Source organism: Anarrhichthys ocellatus, unplaced genomic scaffold (genome assembly GCF_004355925.1).
Source record: "Anarrhichthys ocellatus isolate YVR2014 unplaced genomic scaffold, GSC_Weel_1.0 scaffold27, whole genome shotgun sequence".
NCBI classification, from domain to species: Eukaryota; Metazoa; Chordata; class Actinopteri; order Perciformes; family Anarhichadidae; genus Anarrhichthys; species Anarrhichthys ocellatus.
The window spans coordinates 3,599,236-3,616,098 of NW_022280057.1; the positions used below are offsets into that span (position 1 = coordinate 3,599,236).

The following is a 16,863-nucleotide window of genomic DNA, read 5'->3' on the forward strand; positions in this document are numbered from 1 at the left end:
ACACACCGCCACACACACACACACACACACACACACACACACACACCCACCCCTACTTTGGGTCCAGTAGAGACGCTGCACCTGTATTCAGTCTGCCTGTCCCGTTAGGAAAAAGTTGGCAGTGCAATGGTTACGCTGCGTGCGTCTCAAGGGCAGAGGAAATGAGGAAACCGATCACAACAACTAATGAAGAGACACACCAGACCTCTCTCTGTCTGCGGACTACCCTGCTGCTCCGGCTCTGTTGTAGCTGTGCTGCCATGCCAGTGGAGGATGTTATTCCAGTCATATTTATATTCATAAGAGGATAAAAAAAAACAACAAAAAAAACGGGGAGATCATATTTTCCGTGGGAGCGACAACGTGGAGAGACTGATCGAGCCGGGGAGCGGAATATGCGCCACTGTCCAGCTCTGCACGTCGGGCTAAAGCGTCGGGTCTCTACCGGATAAATGTCCTCCGAGCTGACTGATGTGATTTCTTTCAGCCACACAGATGATTTTATGATCGCACCACGTTTCAGCGGGAATCTGGATGCTGGATGCTCCTAATGTCACGACACCCCGGACACCCACACTGGTTCAATGGGATCAGGAACAATAGACTAATAGAATAAATACAGGAAGGCATTCAAAGTTTAACCAAGTCTGATTAGAAAATCAGCATTTTTAAGGTTATGGTGCCACCATTAGATGGAGAATTTAATTATTACTTGAGAGTGGCAGAATTGTATGCCTGTAATTAGTGGAAGGAGGGTTATTCTACACAACAGCCTACTCCAGTGTCTGACTAATTAAAATACAAACTATTATCCTAGTTTAGGTTGGGAACAGACTCCTGCTAGTTTAGACGATCATCTAGTCTCAAATGAACAAGATAAAGTTATTATCCAACACTGAGGATGCCACCCTGGGCGTCCTTTCAAGGAAGGGAGCCTGGAGAATGAAATGAATGCGGGATTTCTGCGCCTTTAATCGGACACAGAAGCAAAAGGAAGGAGACGGCCGGCAAGCCACCTTCTTTTTTCTTTTTTTGGATTGGTCCAAAACATTTTTTTTGCGGTCCCCTTCGAGTCCTGCACAATGGGGATTATGCTTCAAGTTATTCTAGGAATGTTTCAATTCCTGCTGCTAACCAGAATACCCACGTCCCACGCCAAGGTATGTATCGGCATTTGACCCTAAAGACTGTATGTGTGTGGTGGTCCGCCATCAGGTTCATTTCCAGCTCATATTAACGGTCACTTGATGGAGATAATCTAACATCCTTCTGAATGCATTTAGTTAAGTGGGAACATGTGGGACTTTTAGCTGTGTGGAAGTTATCCCCTCTAGGTCAATGACATCTGTCACCTCCGGTCTAGTGAATGATTTATTGACTTTATAGCGACATTGTGGTATTTATTGTCTCCTCTACATCACAATTCAGTGCCAGACATTTTTCCAGTTAGTCACCCCATACATAGAGTTTATATGCTGTAATAAATAATTTACCAACGCTTTGTAGATCAGTAAAAGCCATTCAAAAGAACAACTTGTAGGTTGCCAGGTTGTGGAAAATCCTCCTCCAGCATGGCATTTACCTTGTCTTTTTTAGCTATAGCTTAATTCATCAGAAAGGCGGGGCATCAACACAGTAATTGATTCATTCACAATGTTGTTAATGAATGGATTATTTAGTAGGCTATATATATGACAGGAATACTTTGACATTTAGGGAAATGTTCTTATTGGTGCCGTTCTTGCCGGGTTTAGAATAAAGACTTAAAACAGGATAACATAGCCTGCTCTGTCCGAACATAACAACATCTTTTATAAAGACATTATTTGGGGCAGTAACTTCCTAGAGTCTCCTCTGGTTGCCTAGCAACTAGTTGGGCCCAAGAAATAGCCGGGCACATTAACATTAAGTGCCACACCTAAGGCCCAAACAGCAAATAGTCGTTTTACACTTAGTTTTTCGTACTAATAAAAAAACAACATATAATATGTTAATTGGTGAGCTTTAGAAGTGCTCGTAGGTTATTTTAACAGTTGGACAGGCTAGATGTTTCCAGTCTTTGAGCTAAGCTAACTGGCTGCTAGGTGTGTCTTCATATTGACCAGGCATGAGAGTGGTGCTGATCATATCTATGATACCAATCTTCTCATCTTACTCTGGGTCAGAATGCGCAAAGGTGTACTTCGTGTACTTCCCAAACTGTCTTCCTGATGATCTTAAGAGCTAACGTTAGCTAAAAGAGACAAAGCAAATGTCATCTTGGCAACCCAAACGTCATTCTTAATGGTTTATAACTGATCTAGAGCATTAGTAAATTAGTTTTTAAACATTAATAGAACCATTTTGGGCTGCCACCAACCATTATTTTCCTTATAAATTATTTGTGGCAGTTGACTGATTGATTAAAGGACCAATTATTTCAGGTTAGGGCGTCTCATTAAACAGTGGTACCAATAATCCTATATGGACTGTAAGTTTTGCTTTGTGTCATTCAAAAAGAGGTTGGATATTATTATTTTTAGTTATCACTGATAAGAAATGTTCATACTGACATTTTCCAAACAGCAGCAGGCCCACAGACATGGAGAGACCTGCTGATTCTTTATTTATGTCTGGAGGCTTGTATCAGGAACAGGCAGTGCTCTGCAGCAGTGTGAGACCCAGCCCTGACTTTGTGCTGCTGTAACCTATGTATTAGCAATGCATCATCCTACGCTATGACACACAGCAGTGTGACTCTTCACCTGCTCACAGCCGCTGTCTCTCACCCGAGGCTCTCTGCTTTCATGTTGTCTGCTTTACTGACAGATTATTAGGGGAAAAGAGGTCATCCGTATTTCTCCTGTAGAGATGAGACTCTGAGTGTGGAGGAGGTGGTGTATAGCTGTAGGACACACACACACACTCTTGGCCCATATGTACAGTGTGCTGTGTGGTGGTTGCGTGTGCGCGTGTGCGTGTGTGCGTGTGTGTGAATGTGTGAATGTGAATGTGTGGCTGCCAACAAGAGGTAATCGTATCCCCATCTTAAAGACTGATTCAGAAAAGACACACTTACTTAAGCTCACATCCTACCAGTCACAAAATGGCCTCAGTCCCAGCTTAACTCGGAATCAATGTGGGCCAAACCTGTGTGTGTGTGTGTGTGTGTGTGTGTATATGCGTGTGCGTGTGTGTGTGTGTGTGTGTGTGCGTGGGTGTGTGGGTGGGTGGGTACAAGGGGGTGGAGCAGTTAAAGGGGGCAACTGGACAAAGTCTACATTCCCCTACAAGTGGCCTTGGTCTTCACACACACATAGGTCCAATAACGCCAGTGTGTGTGTTTTAGAGCGCTATGAAATCCAGTGTCTCTTTCCTACTTAAGTAGAAGTACGAAAGTAAGTATCATCAGCTAAATGTACGCTACGGTCTTGAAAGTGAAAGTACTTGTGCCGCAGTACTGATATAAAATTATATATGACATTATTAAGTTGTTGACAATGTGTGAACAGCATTTTTCGGGCGCCTCCAAAGGGTCACAAGATAAATCTGAGGGGTCAGGAGATGATCAATGGGAGAGGACAAAACGAAGAAAATACTATGTTCTGCAATACAAATCTGTTGTCACTAATCTTTGCTGTTATATGTGAAATTTGGGCCTCAAACTGTTCTTCAATCAGAAGTTTTTAGGGTAAATCTTATCTTTACTGGAACTGCTAACAACTCATTGACATTGGAAACACAACAAAGAGGCCCCAACCCCACATTTTACACTTTTTGTAAATGCTTACACGTCGAACAAGTTGGGAACCACTGGTTTAATCTGTTTAATCTGCAAATGAATGAGTAACTTTAGCTGTAAAATAAATGGAGTGGAGTAAAAGTACACTTTGCCACTGAAATGTAGTGGAGTTGAAGTATAAGTAAGAAAATTAAATTGCTCATATAAGTACCTCAAAATTGTACTTGGTTATTTTCCCACCCAGAGTTGACTTTGGACAGAAACTATATGTGAGAATAAATTGCATGTGGGCAAGAATAATAGCAGTAAATAGTATAATATATTGGGTTACAATCTGTGTGATCAAATCACCGATACTCCCTTCAGCTCATCTTATGAAATAGTATTCGGCGGTCTTGCTTGTCAACGCAGAGCTACACAGATTGTAACAGTTTATTGTTGAGAAGTATGAGATACGCTCACTATCTACTGCTGCGTGGCTACTGAAGGTGTTTTAAACGCTAGTCAGGTGATAGGCTTGAGGGCAAAGGTAGCAGGTACAACTCGTTCAAAAATCCAGCAGCACCCTCCCTCACTTTGTTCAGTCAGTACAGTCATGTTGTTGAAAATATGGTTGATTTTTGGTCGGGAACGTCGACATGTTCAGTTACATACTTAAATGGACCCAATGGACCCAATGCCTGCGGGAAATATTTGAAAATAGAGCCCAAAATGAGGCATGTTTTATTGAGCCTTCATACTACTGCAGGGCGGCTCTGACGTGTATAAAAGTTCAATAATCAAGTTCTTCCTTTCCATTTACCACCATGCATTATGGAGCGTGTCATATTCAGGTGCCAGGTGTGAAATATTGTGGTGGTCATTAACCTGAAATACTTTGATCTGTTATGCACCAGCAGCCTTTTTACAACAATGTCAAACAGGACGTTGCAGGCAATAGCTCAACAGTTAGATTACTGTTATATATTAATAAATTCATGTTGTTATATGTATTACATGTATTTTAAATATAGTCTTTATAGAAAAGTCCTAATTGACCCACCTTTTCACTGACTACTATTACATCTACGTTTTTGCTGGACTGAAATTCAACCACTTGTCATGACTCCAAAGTGCAAAGCTGAACGCTATCTAACAGGTCAACTTGACCAAGAAACCCTAAATTTATTAACACGTGCTTTTCACATGTGCTCATCACTTTTATTTTCCCCCTCCAGCTTGCTCACTGGCGGCCGGCAGACTCCCCAAAATCCAGGGAGGGTCGAGAAGGTAGGCTGTCCCTGTTTCTACAAAGACCCCTGCACCACTTTATGGAGCTGATAGTGAAAAAATGAAATCATGACTGTGTTTGATTTATCTCCACCAGTGCGGCGGTGGTTGGAGGTTTATTCGCGCAGCGGCTGTGAGCCTCGGGACACTCTGGTGGAGGTTTGGCGGGAGTTACCGGGGGAGACGCACCATCTCTTCGTCCCATCCTGTGTGTCGGTGAGGCGATGTGGTGGCTGCTGTGCTGATGAGGCCCTGGAGTGTGTTCCTTCGCTCACACATACAGTCACCATGGAGGTAAACACACAGATACACACACACACCAAATCCCTACCCGCTTCAATGTAGATGATTAATGTTGGAAACAGCGAGATAATGTCTGAATATTTTTCTGATCTCTGTGCAGCTGATGAGAACCTCCTTCATGAAGCATGAGCTCATTGAGCTGCTGTTCGTGGAGCACAGTCAGTGTGAGTGCAGGTAATAAAACACACAGTCTGTCTTCATGGTATACCTGTCGTTGACTGATCTCACTGCACCTTTATGCTGACACGTCTGTTTTATCTGTGAGCAGATTAAAAGAACAAATCCAGCCAACACCTACAACAAGGTAACGCATTATGTTTTTTTATGTTTTTCAGTTCAGTGAACTGCTTTCAATGAGTGATTCATGTTGTGTATTATATATTGTTTTGTTTTTTTAAATCCTTTTCACTTAAAGTGTCTTCATGAAAAGCACTTTTAATGAACACAATGTATTATTAGTATTGTTATTATTTCCCTTCTTTGCATTTTAATCTCTCCATGTCTGTTCCTGTTAAACTGTGTGTGAGTGAGCTGTTGTTGTGAAAGGTCATGTTCCTTCATCCCTAATGTGAAGCCATGTTAATAATAAGCACTAATGATGCTCTTATAATTCTGCTGATGATGTTATTGATGAAGAGGAGGTATTCATAGGATGAAACCCAAGTAGCCATAAGTGGCATAATAGTGTTGAAAAAGGTTACTTGTTCTCATATTCATTATCCGAGGACAGAAGGCTTGAAGCAGTTTCAAACATTTTCTCATTATTTGCTGGAAAAGTGCAACACCTCCGGCCAACATCTCACCTCTTGAATGCAAGAAATAAACAAATTTAAATTTTCAATTTTACTTTAATAGATGAAACATGTCAATGTTCGCTTTCCAGGTTTAACTATGAATAAACATGGTGAAGAATCAAATAGGACACAATACAATTCATGCTGTTGATACAGTGGACTGAAAAGTACCTTAAATACAGCAAGTTTCAAAAACACAACAAACAACGCCATAGTCACCTTGAATCTTGATGACAAATTGCATTTGGGGAAGTTATCCATGTTGAGGTTCAGCCGGGACTGACAGCTGTACACTGTGAAAGGAACATTTCAGTTGGATCCCTGATGTTTGTTTGTTTGTGTACTACCTCGTACTGGCAGGTCCAACCACACAATCATATGATTGCATCTTTAATGTTTACGTCCTCCTACTTCCTGTTAGGATGTGGACATAAATAAAGGATTCCAATGTATGTGTGTGTGTATATAATTTTATTTCCCCCCCGTTCATGTGTCTGTGTGACTGCGCTTGTTAAATCTCTGCATGTATTTGCACACGTGTACATTCTCTATGTGTTAGTATACATGTGTGTGTGAGAATATTTGTTTCTGTGTGTTTATGCCTGTGTGTGTGTGTGTGTGTGTGTGTGTGTGTGCCCATCAGTGAGTTAGCATCTGTGTGACTCTCCCTGCATCCCCTGGGACGGCCCGCATCCTGTTGTCACCGTAGCAATGATTTTATCTCCCCTGCCATGTGCTCTCTCACAGACTGACGGAGCAGAGTCACGCATCCATGATAGTAAATTAGAGCTCCAAAGACAACAACAGCAGCAGCAGCACACTCAGTTAATATCGTCAGAGCTCAGCCTCTGAACACTGTCCTCGTAATTTGATAAAAGTTTAACATAGTTTATAGCAGATGAGATTAGAGGAAGTTAAATCAGGAAAGCCAAAAACCAAAGCAGTGAGCAGATGCACTTTGTTGTTGAGGGCACTCGCATACATTAAAGTAAATCAGATTGTGCTCTATAAGGACGAGGCACTTAAAATGATAAGGAAGACAGGGAAATGGACAGAGTTTGGTAAACATCAGGCAATGTGGACATGACTCCAAAATGCAAAGCTGCAGTAATAAGTGTAATGTTTCCTGAACATTGTCTCCACGTTTTGGGGAGCGTCTCTCTCTTCTGCTGGTAGCCCACGCTGACGTCATTGTTTTGATAGATATTTGTTAATGTCATGTGAAAAGATAGTAATCAGCCATTATTGGAGCTTCCTTGTCAGTGACCTGTATTCAGTATTCAGATCTTTTACTTGAGTAAAAATAGCAATACCAGTCTGTGAAAATACTCCATTACAAGTAAAATTCCTTCTTTCAGAATTGTACAAAAGTAAAAGTACAAATAATATCAATCAATCACAGGTTTTGAAAATCCTTTTCTGCAAAATGACTTCTAACTCAAGCGGCTGAATAAATGTATTTTTGGTGAAAAGTGCAATATTTCCCTCTGAAGTGTAGTGGAGTAGAAGTGAAGTATAATGAAACTAAAATACTATAAATTTAAGTACACCAGAAGTGTATAGAGGTACAACACTAGTCGAGTAAATGTACTTTCCACCACTCGTCCTACAATCAAGAGCATTCATCAAAAGCATTCAATTATGCTTAATGAGTGATTTTTCTTTTCGACTTCTGTCTCTGATACTTGAAATTACTTTAAATGATTGCAAATAATAGGTATATATGAGAAAAATATTAAAAACTCACTGTTGAGTACTTACAACAGAACCTTGTAAAAGTAATGCAAAGTTGGATAAAGTTGCAAAATTAAATACTTTAGGAGTATTAAAAGAAATATTGCATGAATGTCTGAACTTATACATCATAGAATATACGTATAAATATGTGGAGTTTACTTGAACATCTCCACTGGGAGCTTCCTGTTTTGAAAAGGAGATTTATCATGTTTTTTGAAGGCCTATATGTTTGGGTTAGATCATTCCTTAAAGGCTGTGCTCTTTGTGAAAACAACATTTGGAGATGAAATATATGGGGACTGGGTGTTGTTTGACATTTCTTCGATAACTAACAGTAGATACGAAACATGACTTTTGGTACCAACACTAAAATAAAACCGTCTTTTGATCCCTTCCTTTGAGAAATATTAACATGTTTTTCTACAAAACCCTTTTATTGTCAGACAAAAGAATACAAACTTCCCAAATGTTGAAATCTGAACTTTTCTGAAGAGAATACAGACAAAAAAGTTATAAGTCAGAAACTATCTGATCAGAGAATAAGTAAATAAATACAAACCTTTGCAAATATTCAACTCGGACATGCAACACATTGGCTTCATCTAATGATACATTCAATATATTCACTGATTTTATTTTTATTTCCTACTAATTCAATTTCTTGATTCGAACAGGTGTCAAAAATATAACTCCTGACCCCTTAATGTGTGAGACATGTTGTTTGTCTGATACTCCCAGGCCCTATCTGAAGCCAACAAGAACAGACAAGGAAAAGGAGAGAGGAAAGTCCAGACAGAAGACAAGTGGAGCCATCAGAGCTGCGTATGTTGAATATTCACTACACACATTTATTAATATATATTTTTTCAGTCTCAGTTACAAGCCTTAAGTTGTTCTTCTTACTTCTGTTAGTATTTTCCAGATACCATCAACTTCAGTGTGAATATTTGACAGAAACTAGGTTATGTGGTCGACATCATTACTGAAGGACAATTTGTTTTACAGCCACAGCAGTCAAGGTCTCCCTCATGCACACACACACACACACTCTCACACACACACACACACACACACACTCTCACACACACACACACACACACACACACACACACACTCAGCCCGCAGCCCTGGGACTCACTATAAGCTTTATAATAACAGTATCTAGCAACTATTCGTTGCTGTGATCAGTTATATTACATATTATAGAATTCACAACACAGGCTGTTAAGAAGGTCAGTTTGAATCATTCAAGCTCAATAAAAACATTTTAAAAGTAACCTTTTACACTGTAATCTATGAGGAACAGGTGAGTTTGAGCTACGAGTGTCTGCTTCTGTTTCTGATTCCCATGATTCAGTCCTGAGCGGTGAAGGATGAAAGAGTTAGCTCTTGTTTTCCATCTGCTTCCTCTTCACTTTGCTGTCAGTCATTTCCGGCCTCCGGGGGGCCAGAGGTGACTCGGTTTGGGTGTAATGTCCCTCAGCACCCATCCATCACTCAGAACAGGCTTTATTCAGACTCTGGCAGGGGTGAAATATGTGTAATTTGCTCCCAAATACCAACTCCTCTTTCCATGCCAGCGGCAGGCGTGGTCATCGGAGTTCTGGACAAAGATTGCCCCTCTCTGCCTCATTAAGTAACTTCATTAAAGCCGCCGGCCTCCCGGGAAGAACCAGCTCCAGTTAATGGACCAACTGATGCAGGCAACTTTCTCAGACTCGGAGAAAGTACAGAGCGTCTGGAGGAGAAACTGAAAGCCTCGTCGGCAGCTATGTCACTGTTGCCATGGTAACGACCAGAAGCACAGAGCGACAGAAAGAGCAGAAAGTTTGTCGGCAGCAAAGGAAACAGTATCCCGCATTAGTCACACATCTCCCACACACACTGCATTGTGTTGGTTTGTTTCGGTCTAGCACTGCATGTTTAAACAAGCCGTGCATTCCTTTTTTAGCCGTGGTGTGGGATCAATGGCAAAATAGCAAAATCTTTTAGACCCCGTAATGATCCTGGAGCGTGGCTGTCGGTCCGTCGGTGTGTCGATGTGTCGGTCCACCAGCTATTGCATGGATTGTGATGAGGTGGTCAGACATTCATTGTCCCCTCAGGATGAAGCCCTCAGACTTGACGATCCCTTGACCTTTTGTTGTGCAAAGTACAGACTCACAGAGCCACTTGCGTTGATGTAGACTCTTGTTAGTCAATGTAGGAATAAATTCAGCGGCTAACCACACTGTTCCTACACCCCTCTTCCTTCCATCCAGGACCCATGCTCCCCCAACTCTTCCACCCCCTTCTACGTCACCTTCTACGTCACCTCCTCCTCCGTCACATCCGCCCACCGGCCTCTCTCCCTCTCCGTCGCCATCTCTGAGGCCTCGTTGCCGTCCCTGCAGAGGGAGGAAGTGGGCACTGGATGCGACGTCTTGCCAGTGCCGCTGCACCATCAGAGCTGAGAGCTGCAGCCAGAAAGACCGTACGCTCAACCCTCGCCGCTGTAGGTCAGTTCACACGCAACCAAAACAAAAAAAATATGTCTGAACTTTTAAAAAAAATTATTCTGTTGAACTGTTTTTGAACAATATGTAGCTGAAATACAACAATACACAGACAGAGATATACTGTGTGCAAAATAGAGCTCCAAAAAGTGAGTAATTTAGAATAATGCAATCAATAAAGCACCTTCAGCTGCATCAGGCGGTCCAAATTGAAGCTGTGTGTTCCCGATTCAGGGTATCCTCCTGTTGCTCTTCAGCTATAACCAACCCACAATCCATTTCCTATACAGATCATGAATGTTTGACAGCTGATGAGATGCTTGAGCTTTTGAGGCAGTGAGAAAGTTTTGTTGGGAGTGGCTGTAACTCAAGTTGTAGATTGGGTTAACTATTAGTTGTAGTGTTGGTGCTGATTCCACTGTCTGAATGCCCACAAAGTGAGTATATTTGATTAATAAAATAAATGCCGTTTTGGACATCAAACAAAAAAAAAAGCAGATGTATATGCTCACTTTATCACCAGACTCGCATTGTGCACATTTGAAGAATCCACCATACATGTGTGAATCAGCCCTGAACCTGTCAAAAAAAGATTTAATCTGAAACCTTCTTCTCTTTAATGTTTACTGTTCCAGGTGTGATGCCATGAGGACTTGATGTGTCTACTCACTTTCTTTTCACCTCCTTCTTTCCACCCAACCCTTGTTGATTCATCGCCCACTCTCAGCATCAGTGCCATGGAGCATACAGACGCTTGGACATCCAGTAACCTCAGACTGAAGGAAATATTAGCGGAAGCACACACAAGAACATGTAGCAGCGCTCTTAGTTAAGCAACAAGTGCAGCATTACAACCTGAATATAGATCTACGTATGCATGTGCAGCCAAACATCTTACCACCTCCTCTGCTTCTGTGGCAAAGCTTTTGTCAGTCCACATGAACTTGCGTGTACAGACATGTAGAGTCACAAAACACATCCCATGAGTGGAGGGATGAAGAGGCAGCTTAATTGCAACTTTGAGAGACATGGATTTCGGACAAATTCTGTCTTGGTGGACACAATCACACGAGCTCCTGATCCGCTGTGGTTTGGAGGTTCTTTAGGTCTCAACTTATGATACAAGAGAGCAGTGGAAACTTGACTGATTATACAAAGAACAATGGATATGAAGTCGATCGGTCATACGCAAGAGTCCTACGTAATGACACTTCAGTGGAAGTTGTGATTTTATTGAGATGGATTCCAGGGTGAAGTCAAGGCCAATTTCTGTTTTGAGGATTTGACAAACGACAGCAACACATTCAGACATACCAGAAGGACATAGGACATGCATTTGAACTGGCACCCCAGTGTGCGTGGACCTATAGTTGAGCTGAATGCTGGGATGGAGAGTATCTGTGTGGTCTCAACACTGAAAGACCCAGATGGGATATCCCTGCAGCCGTTCTCTTCCATTCAAAGCGTATGACCACGGGCTGGCTCTCCAAGCCGCTTTCCGGCATTTGTTTAATTTGGGTCTTTTGTCTCCATCTTCCCTCGGCTCCTGGATTGAAAGCAGCCGCTTTGCCTCTCTTTGCCTCTCTTTTAGGCAGTGAGGAGAATGACAATAATGAGGGCTGGCGGCTGTCCACTGCTTCACACACAAACATTCACACTTATAATACTAGGAACACAGACGACACTGCAAATGCAGACACACACAGCCTCATTCACTCTGTGCTATAGCAGGCACACATATACATTCATATTTACACACACATGCAATGTGAAATGAATGCAGGTAGCCATAAGCATTTGTTTGTGCCACACCAAGTGTGCAAATATACATATGTTAGTTGTTTGTATTTGCAATTTACTGCAAAGTCTTCATTTGATATTGTATTATATGCCTCTGTTATATTTTTTATTATAATTCTGTCAAGTTGATTGAAAATGCTCTATTGTAGAATGTGAGTCTTTGTTTTGTTTGTTCATCTTTAATCCGTCTGCATAAAGAGTCACGCTGGGTGGCCGTCTATGTATACAGTCAGCATTTAAACCGATGTAAACCAAATGTATTGAATTTAAACAGACACGGCTCACACAGGCCACAAATGGGAGACTATATACATTATAATGTGTAATTCAAACAATCAGCAGGGCGGTGTTGTCCGCAGCACATAGAAACCTAGCAAATAGCCGTTCCCAGTGCGGTGAATGAAAACATGGCTGTTTTTGTTGCATGTGCGAGCCGGGATGGAAAGAGTATTATTCACTTGGAACATAACTTCTTTGTATTCTGACCGAATCTCACGGTTTAACTCCGTGTTAGTTCATGACTGCTTGGCCGTTGGGTGGGAATGTTGATTTTGACTGTGGCGGTTTCAGAAAGGACGAGGTTCTTCAGCAGCTTGTCAGTCAGCGTGATTGGCCAGAGCTCTGAGGACCCATTATGACGGGTCATGGAGTTTAAACCCATCTTTTGACACTCATTGAGACCCTTTGTCCCGTGCTAAATTTTACTGAGAACATTTTACCAGTGACGTCTTATCTTCATGACAAACAGTAGCTTTGAAATTCCATAATTAATGTCTGTACTCTACCCATGACTTTCACGATCCTGCTGATTGAAACAGTCCAGAGGCTGAATTATTCGTGTGTCAGCCTTGAGCTAAAGAACTGTTGGGATAAGCTCTGTATTTATGCTCTCCTGAGATGAGATTATTTTTCCACGCTTGAGTCCATTGTTCAGTATTCCTATCAATCAATGCTTCAATCACTACCTCTATATCACAATATATTAATGACCAAGTATTAGAGCCTTGTTGTTACTTTCTCTTGTGTTATTTCAGACCTCTTTTGAGATAATAATGTTTTTATTTACACTTAGCAATAAGCACAGTCTAATGTAGATATGTGGAGCTGCAGCAGATCTGTAATGATAGTCACTGGTTTAGAGGAACCTATAGGAGTTTTATGTGTGCGTCTTAATAATCAGATGGGAAGCATTTTTCATATGAGGAGAACTGAACTGGTCCTCTGAGTACAGACCAGACACTGTGTGATAATGTGGAACAGGAGACGGTCCCCCAAAGCGTTTGTAGCCTCAAACCACTGGTGTCGATGTCTTGGCTTTGAACGAGAAGTTTGGCATTTCAGAAAATATACTCATTCCCTTTCATGCTTGGAGTCAGATAAGAAGATTGATACCACACTCAAGTCTGTAAAATATGAAGCTGGAGCCAGCAATCAGTTAGCTTAGCATAAAGACTGGAAACAGGGGAAACAGCTACCCTCAATTCTTTTCCAATTTTCTAGCCTTCATTTCTTGATAATGTTGCATTTTGTGGACAAATGTTTTGGGGAACCTAAGAGTCCCTGAAGCTCAGTACAGATTGCACTTGTGTTTCAGATTGTAAAGCACATACTTTACATTAGTCCACTGAAAAAAACAACAACTGAAAGAGCAAATGGACTCAGATTGAAAAGCTCCACTCATGCAGACATGTACGACGTATCAAAGACATTCCACCTAAAAGAGTTGTGGTGCTGAGATCTCTGGGGCTCCGGTTGTTACTTCCTGTTACCAAATTTTCCAATTTCAAAGTACAAATTCTGAACAATAAAAGCAACAACAGCAAATTCCATTCAGAGAGCAATAGTATTGGGAGACCAGGCGTCCCATGTACTAAGACTGAGTCCGGGTTTGAATCCAACTCACGACCATTTGCTGCATGTCGTCTCCTCTCTCTCCCCCCTCAGCTAATATAGAAAGAAAATGCCCCCAAAACATTATCTTAAAAAACACAAAGCATTCGTATCTGTTGTTGCCTCCCATCACTTCAACGTCGCAACTCTTTAAGATGTACAACTTGGACATATTAATATCCTGCTCAAATGTCCTGATCCTGTGTCAGTATCAAACATCAGTGTGCTTTGTATCTGCACAGTTGTGCTACATTGTACTGTAAAGGTAGCCCTGTGCTAGCCTCCAGTGTCTTAGCCTATAGAGACCCCTCGCTAAACTATATAACATTTTATAATCTCTAACCTGACCTTGTGTATGACATAGTGCATACTTTAGAGATGTATTTGTAACTTCATTTTAGCTATACCTTGCAATGAATCTCTTCGCTGCCAATACATTGTACTACTGTAGCTATGTATAAAGAAAACACTCTTTTTTTGCTGCTACACCATTTGTGCCCTATTATGATGTCTTTGTAGAAAACAATGCAGTCTTATGTTGTATTAGTATATAAATGCCAATTAATTAATTCAATGTCCACATAAAAGTCTATACTACATCGTCAAATATATTGAAAATGATACCAGGATACAACCGTGATGTTACATTGTTATTAAAGGAAATGTCTTATTTTTCGTATATACCTCTTGTTTTCTTCTCGTCACTGTTTATCCACTCTAATCTGCTCTGACGTCATCTCCCCCATCTCTTTGTTTTAATCTCTCCTTTGACGATAATGAAAGGTAAACAGACACTTTTGATTACAGTGACACCCTGGCAGTCGGGTCCAGAGAAAGTGTGCGTGTGTGATGTGTCGTGGTGTTATGAGACATAATATTGTTCCCTCTCCTCCCCTCGTTTATACTGCTGAGTCAGAAGCTGCTCGAGTACAAAGGTGTGCAGTCCTACACAAAAGTTCATCTACTCAAGGACAGTTATGAGTCACTTGAACTTACTTAATACTTCTACTCCACTACATTTCAGAGCCAAATGTTGTACTTTTTATTTATTTGAGAGCTATTGCTGCTCGTTACTTTGCAAATTAAGATTTTACAAACAAAACACATGACCAGTTCAAGTTAAATTTAACTTTAAATGTGTCTTGCAGCCAGGTGAAACATGGGCTCACACATACATAAAACAGGATAAAATAGATAAAACATGTAGTAAAACAAACGCTAAAACCTAGCTCACATAAAATAATGTATATCATGTGACAGCATTGCATAACACCTGGAGTACATCCATCCAGTATTATACTCACAAATACAATATGTTTATTTCTGTAGATTAAAGCAACCCAACAGTATGTAAAGCAGCTCCCAAAGCCAGCTACAAAAAGTAACTTGATTCACCAGTAATAGTGTAATAATATATAGTAATATATCATGTTTCAACACTTGCATTCATTCTGCTGCGACAAGATTTTTTGTTTTTTTGTTCTGGTTATTTTTACATCATGGTGTTACTTCTTTTACTTAAAACGAGAATATGTGATTTTTAAAAAGACGAAATAACCACATTTTCCTTTTACAGAAAAGAAGTGAAATTCATAAGCAGTAATTGCTTAGTTTATTACACTCAGGGTATGGCAGGTATGACCAGAAGGTTATGGCGCTAATGACGTTAGCAAACTTTAGAGAGAGATTTCTGTGTAACTGAGTCGTTTCACTCTACTTTTGCTATTTGTTATCGTATTTTCAGCAGTTACCCCAAATTGCCAAGCGTGGCCATAATGTTCGCTGCTCAACAAAAGTTTCAGTGTGATCTGTGTTTCTGTGAGAGATACAGAGTCTGGGAGATGAAGATTGTGTCTGTGTATTCTGTGCACTGGTATTCCTGGGCACTGTGGCTTTTATCCCCCTGGCATGGATTATGATGGATATGACGATGATGATGACGAAAGTGGCTGGCAATATGATGTTCAGTCCTTTTTTTCCCTCAAATTATCATCTCACGTTACAGAGCAGACTTTAGACCAATGGACGGGTGATATGTTAATAACTATGCCTATTTGTATTACCTATAAATTGATAAGCTTCATGACAGTATTATCGTATTATAATGATTGATGGCATCTATATTAGCAGCCGTTTAATTTGGCCCATGTTACTCTTTACAGAGTGTGAAGATGAGAGGAGAGGATGAAAGAGGGGAGGAGAGGAAAGAGGAGCTAAATGCTGCTGCCAACCTATCTGTCTGGAAGGGCATCATGCCAGTACTAAATATAGCTGCAAGATTAGGGAGACAGAGACAGAGAAAGAGAAAAGGACACAGTGAGTCATCCATCATGATACAAAAAAAGATGCCTTTACTCCAAAATCTGCTTTTTAAAGCTCTGCACACGTCAGAAGCCCAAAAATATTATCGTCCGGGTGAATAAAAATGGAGAGGCAGAAACGCTGCACAGACTCTCGTGTGGCTCTTTGACTATTTATCATTACGTTCTCATACGTTTCATGCATTCATTTTACTTTCTATGTTTGTATTCAACCAGTAGCTCACATGTCTGCCTCCCTCCATCCCTCTACATCCCTTCACTTCATCCATCTCCCTCTGCACCACTCAGTCTTTGCACTTGTATCAGGACTTCCTGTATTTTTCCACCTTGCTCTCTCTGCGTTCAGAGCCATGTTTTTTCTAATAACTCCAGCCACGGTGTCCTCCCTGCTTTTGTAGCAGCAGCTGTGTTGAAGCAGGTACTGGACGCTATCTGGCCTGCAAGTGTGTTTTGTTAGATGATATCAGCACCCCTGTGTGTGTGTGTGTGTGTGTGTGTGTGTGTGTGTGTGTGTGTGTGTGTGTGTGTGTGTG

General features: G+C 41.1%; 1 protein-coding gene across 2 annotated transcripts; it reads left to right on the forward strand.

The window, feature by feature from the left end:
• The first annotated feature begins 74 nt into the window (after window positions 1-74).
• Window positions 75-14,681, forward strand: vegfba (vascular endothelial growth factor Ba). Of its 2 annotated transcripts, none has more exons than XM_031862628.1 (8): window positions 75-1,160; window positions 4,939-4,990; window positions 5,088-5,284; window positions 5,394-5,467; window positions 5,562-5,597; window positions 8,563-8,646; window positions 10,086-10,322; window positions 10,955-14,681. In XM_031862628.1, exons 1-8 carry the CDS (start codon window positions 1,083-1,085, stop codon window positions 10,974-10,976), a joined length of 780 nt encoding a protein of 259 aa, XP_031718488.1. In that variant the 5' UTR covers window positions 75-1,082; the 3' UTR covers window positions 10,977-14,681. The 2 variants fall into 2 exon arrangements, with proteins under 2 accessions (XP_031718488.1, XP_031718489.1); XM_031862629.1 differs by having other exon boundaries at window positions 10,086-10,318.
• The last annotated feature ends 2,182 nt before the right edge of the window (window positions 14,682-16,863 follow it).

What these genes read in the sequence shown, in the direction of transcription:
- vegfba (XM_031862628.1), top strand. Translation starts at nt 1,083, where the DNA reads ATGGGGATTATGCTTCAAGTTATTCTAGGAATGTTTCAATTCCTGCTG. An exon ending in ATCCAGGGAGGGTCGAGAAG is followed by an intron (nt 4,991 to 5,087) that starts GTAGGCTGTCCC and finishes TATCTCCACCAG; the next exon opens with TGCGGCGGTGGTTGGAGGTT. An exon ending in CTCAACCCTCGCCGCTGTAG is followed by an intron (nt 10,323 to 10,954) that starts GTCAGTTCACAC and finishes TTACTGTTCCAG; the next exon opens with GTGTGATGCCATGAGGACTT.